At 33.9% G+C, this 3,517-nt stretch overlaps 1 protein-coding gene across 1 annotated transcript; it reads left to right on the forward strand.

Annotated features, from left to right (window-relative positions):
* Positions 1–874: 874 nt before the first annotated feature.
* Positions 875–2,514, forward strand: LOC145119260 (ubiquitin-conjugating enzyme E2 10). Its single transcript, XM_079054885.1, has 5 exons — positions 875–989; positions 1,141–1,232; positions 1,708–1,835; positions 1,918–2,022; positions 2,104–2,514. Exons 2-5 carry the CDS (start codon positions 1,163–1,165, stop codon positions 2,245–2,247), a joined length of 447 nt encoding a protein of 148 aa, XP_078911011.1. The 5' UTR covers positions 875–989; positions 1,141–1,162; the 3' UTR covers positions 2,248–2,514.
* The last annotated feature ends 1,003 nt before the right edge of the window (positions 2,515–3,517 follow it).

The following is a 3,517-nucleotide window of genomic DNA, read 5'->3' on the forward strand; positions in this document are numbered from 1 at the left end:
TATTTAAAGTATGAACGAATTCACCAATCAGGAGATTGGATTTATCAAGTTTTTCTCTTCTTCTCTGTTGTCGGAGTTTGTGTTCATTGAAGAACACATGAAGGTTCCTAGTTGAGTGTATCAGTGGATACGTCATAACTACAATTTGCATAGGTAGTGTTCTAGACATCAAGAGTATGCAATTTAATCCTTTATGAGTGTGAAATTTTATAAAAGTCTTTGTATAATTGGATCCATGGTTGAGATTGATCATAAATTTTAATATGTTAAGGCTTCCACTATTTGTACTCTTCTTTGTGTGTTTGGACATCATTTCGAGTAGAAAAAAATAAATTTTAAGGCTATGCGTTGGATTATTGAGCTAATATGCGATATTATTTTCTAGTGTTAATGAAGAATTTGTAGGTTACAATTTTCGACACTAAAGATCAAACTGAAAAATGGTATGTTTGAATCATTATAGGGTCATATGATTTTTGGTTCAATCTTGCTATAAAATCGATCCTATCGCGATCCATATTATTTTTGACTTGTATGATTATAATATCTCACGATTTTATGAACACAATTATGATTTTAACAATAATGTTTCGAACAACATTCTTAAGGAAATATGTATTTCAAAGTGTTATGTGTGGTTGTGAGATTGAACTTTGGAAATGACATATTTTGAAGAGTTTGGTATTTGATCAAATATATGTGTGGTTGTGAGATTTAATTCCAAAAAGAATGAACTCTTTTATTCATTCTTCATTTCCATTTCACCAAAACCCCACCAAATATCTTTAGAAATATACCAAAAATAAATATGCTGAAAATAGAAGGAGCAAAATGGTAATAATCTAAAAGACGAGGGTATGCGGACCAATGGAGAGCCGACGGAAGAGAGAGAATATCTATATAAAAGACATTTCTCCGAATACCATAAGCTTCCTCCGATTTTTCAGAAAAAAAGTAGACTCTAATAATCAGAGGTGAGGATCTTCGAGGTAATTTGCCCCCCTTTTCTCCTTCTCTCTCAAAATTATCTGTTAAAAATTTCAATTTTCAATGGATTCATGTATATATAGCTATCATGTATTCAATCGTGTTGTTTGCGAGTTTTAATTGAATTAGGGTTTGTGTTTGCGGAAAGTTTAGGATTTCCTGGTGGCGGTAAAGGATGGCTTCGAAGCGGATCTTGAAAGAACTCAAGGATCTTCAGAAAGATCCTCCTACCTCTTGCAGCGCAGGTATCGTATTATCATCGATCTGTTCAGATCATATTTCCGTGTTTTCCCCGACTCTTATTTTTGATCCACCACGTTCTACGTTTAAATTCGAAACTAAAGCTGTGATTTAACTGCGATATCGCTAATCGTTGGTGAAATAATCACTTCAATTCCTAGGTTTTTTCGTTTTGTGTCCAATTTCCTAGAAAGATGATTCGATCTCTAGGTAAACCTGCTACATGAAGGATTCTGTAGTCATACGAGATCCATGATGTATTGACATGGTAATCGGAAATTGAATAGACTATTACTATTAGGTGTTTAAGTTTTCACATCAGATCCTTGTTGCTTCTTGTGGCTCACCTCCATGGAAAAGTGTCCCAATTGTAACGTTTTGAAATTGGTAGAATCTGCAGACTTTATGAACATCTGTTGGTGGTGATTGTAAGCGAATATGAAGGTGATTGATTCTTGATTTTTTTTATCTAATTTTTAGGCCCAGTGGCAGAAGATATGTTTCACTGGCAAGCTACAATTATGGGTCCTCCTGATAGTCCTTATGCTGGTGGAGTGTTTCTAGTTACCATTCATTTCCCTCCAGATTATCCATTTAAGCCACCAAAGGTATATAATAAATTACTCATTTTGAAGAATGAAGAATGATCTGTTTGTTAAAAGAAATATTACCGTTTTGCCCCTTTTGCAGGTAGCTTTCAGGACAAAGGTTTTCCATCCTAATATCAACAGCAATGGCAGCATTTGCCTTGATATCTTGAAGGAACAATGGAGCCCTGCTCTTACCATTTCCAAGGTTTTAACATTCTACTACACCAAAATGAAATAAGAAATGAGAAATGTGAAATGACGATTTTGCCCTTTTGTGTGTGTGTAGGTATTGTTGTCGATTTGCTCTCTGTTGACTGACCCGAACCCGGATGACCCGTTGGTCCCTGAGATTGCACACATGTACAAGACTGATAGGAACAAGTATGAGACAACTGCAAGGAGCTGGACCCAAAAGTATGCCATGGGTTAGATGATGATGATGATGCTGCTGTGTTTGTGTTTGTGTTTGTTACTGGTAAGGAAGGGCACCTTTTTATCTTTTTCCTTTTGTGGGTTTTTGCTTATTTTTAATTTCAAGAAAAAAAAATGTGTGGAATTTTAATATGCGTCTATTGTAAGATAGACTTTAAAAAAAAGGGAAAAGGTGAACTCCTTCAGACGCTCTTCCTGTTGCTTTTAATTTTGTATGGAAAAATATTTGCCTTTCCAAACTATATCTAATTCTTCTTCTTCTTAACCCTTTGCTTTTTATTTCAAGATTTTCAAGTTTCCTGCTTTTAAACACGTACATTACACAGTTGTGATTGGCTATATAGTATAAAAAATCCCAGTTGTTCAAAGTGTAATGTCTTGATAAGGAAAAAAAAATGAAAATACAAATTGCAAGTATATGATTCTATAATAAAGAAGTGAACAAATGTACATGGCTATTTCTTGTATTTATCTGAACAAAATCCACAGTTTAGAAAACTTAGTCTGGATTGATAACAAATAGGATGGATTTTATCAGAATTAAAAACGCAATATCAAAGAACAGTGGATCAGTAACTATCGGCTAAAGCAACTTTTTTTTTTTGCATTGAATCTTGAAGTTCCTTTGAGAATTTGTCTTTTTGTTATGATTTTTTGGTTACTGTTTTTGTGAAAATGATATAATATTTGTCTCCATCACTGTTTTGTGAATTTGTGAAATTTGCTTTGAGAATTCGTCTTCTTCCCTTCCCACTCACTCCTTTGCCTCCACCACTAATACTATCCTTCCTTTTTACCACCGACCACCATCTTGTCCTTCTCCCTTCACTTCTTTTAACGATGACCACCACCTACATTTAGGGCTTTATTTGATTTTTCATCTTATTCATAGAAATGAGAAAATAATCAAAATGGCTAATTAGTTTCAATTAAATCCACTTGCTTGTTTTTCTTCGGTTGGGGTTAAATTTTCAATAAATTGGCTTTGGACTGCTTATGGCAGAGGAAAGATTTTGTATTGATTAAAGTTTAAAAATGGTTGATAAAATTAAAACATAACAAAAAGGCAAAATAACCATATTTTACCATTGATTAAGAGGGGGTCTAATGGTGTTGAACAAAATAACCAGCGTGATAAATTTTGAAACCATGAGGACCGTTTGTGTCGATTTTTTAAAACATGTATTGTACATGAAGACAACACTGCCAACAAAATGGACCAAAATTGTAGATCAATCAATTTTATGAGTTGAGGAAAAAACCACAAC

The sequence above is a fragment of the Lactuca virosa genome, chromosome 6 (assembly GCF_052849685.1).
Source record: "Lactuca virosa cultivar CGN04683 chromosome 6, Lactuca_virosa_CGN04683_v6, whole genome shotgun sequence".
NCBI lineage: Eukaryota > Viridiplantae > Streptophyta > Magnoliopsida > Asterales > Asteraceae > Lactuca > Lactuca virosa.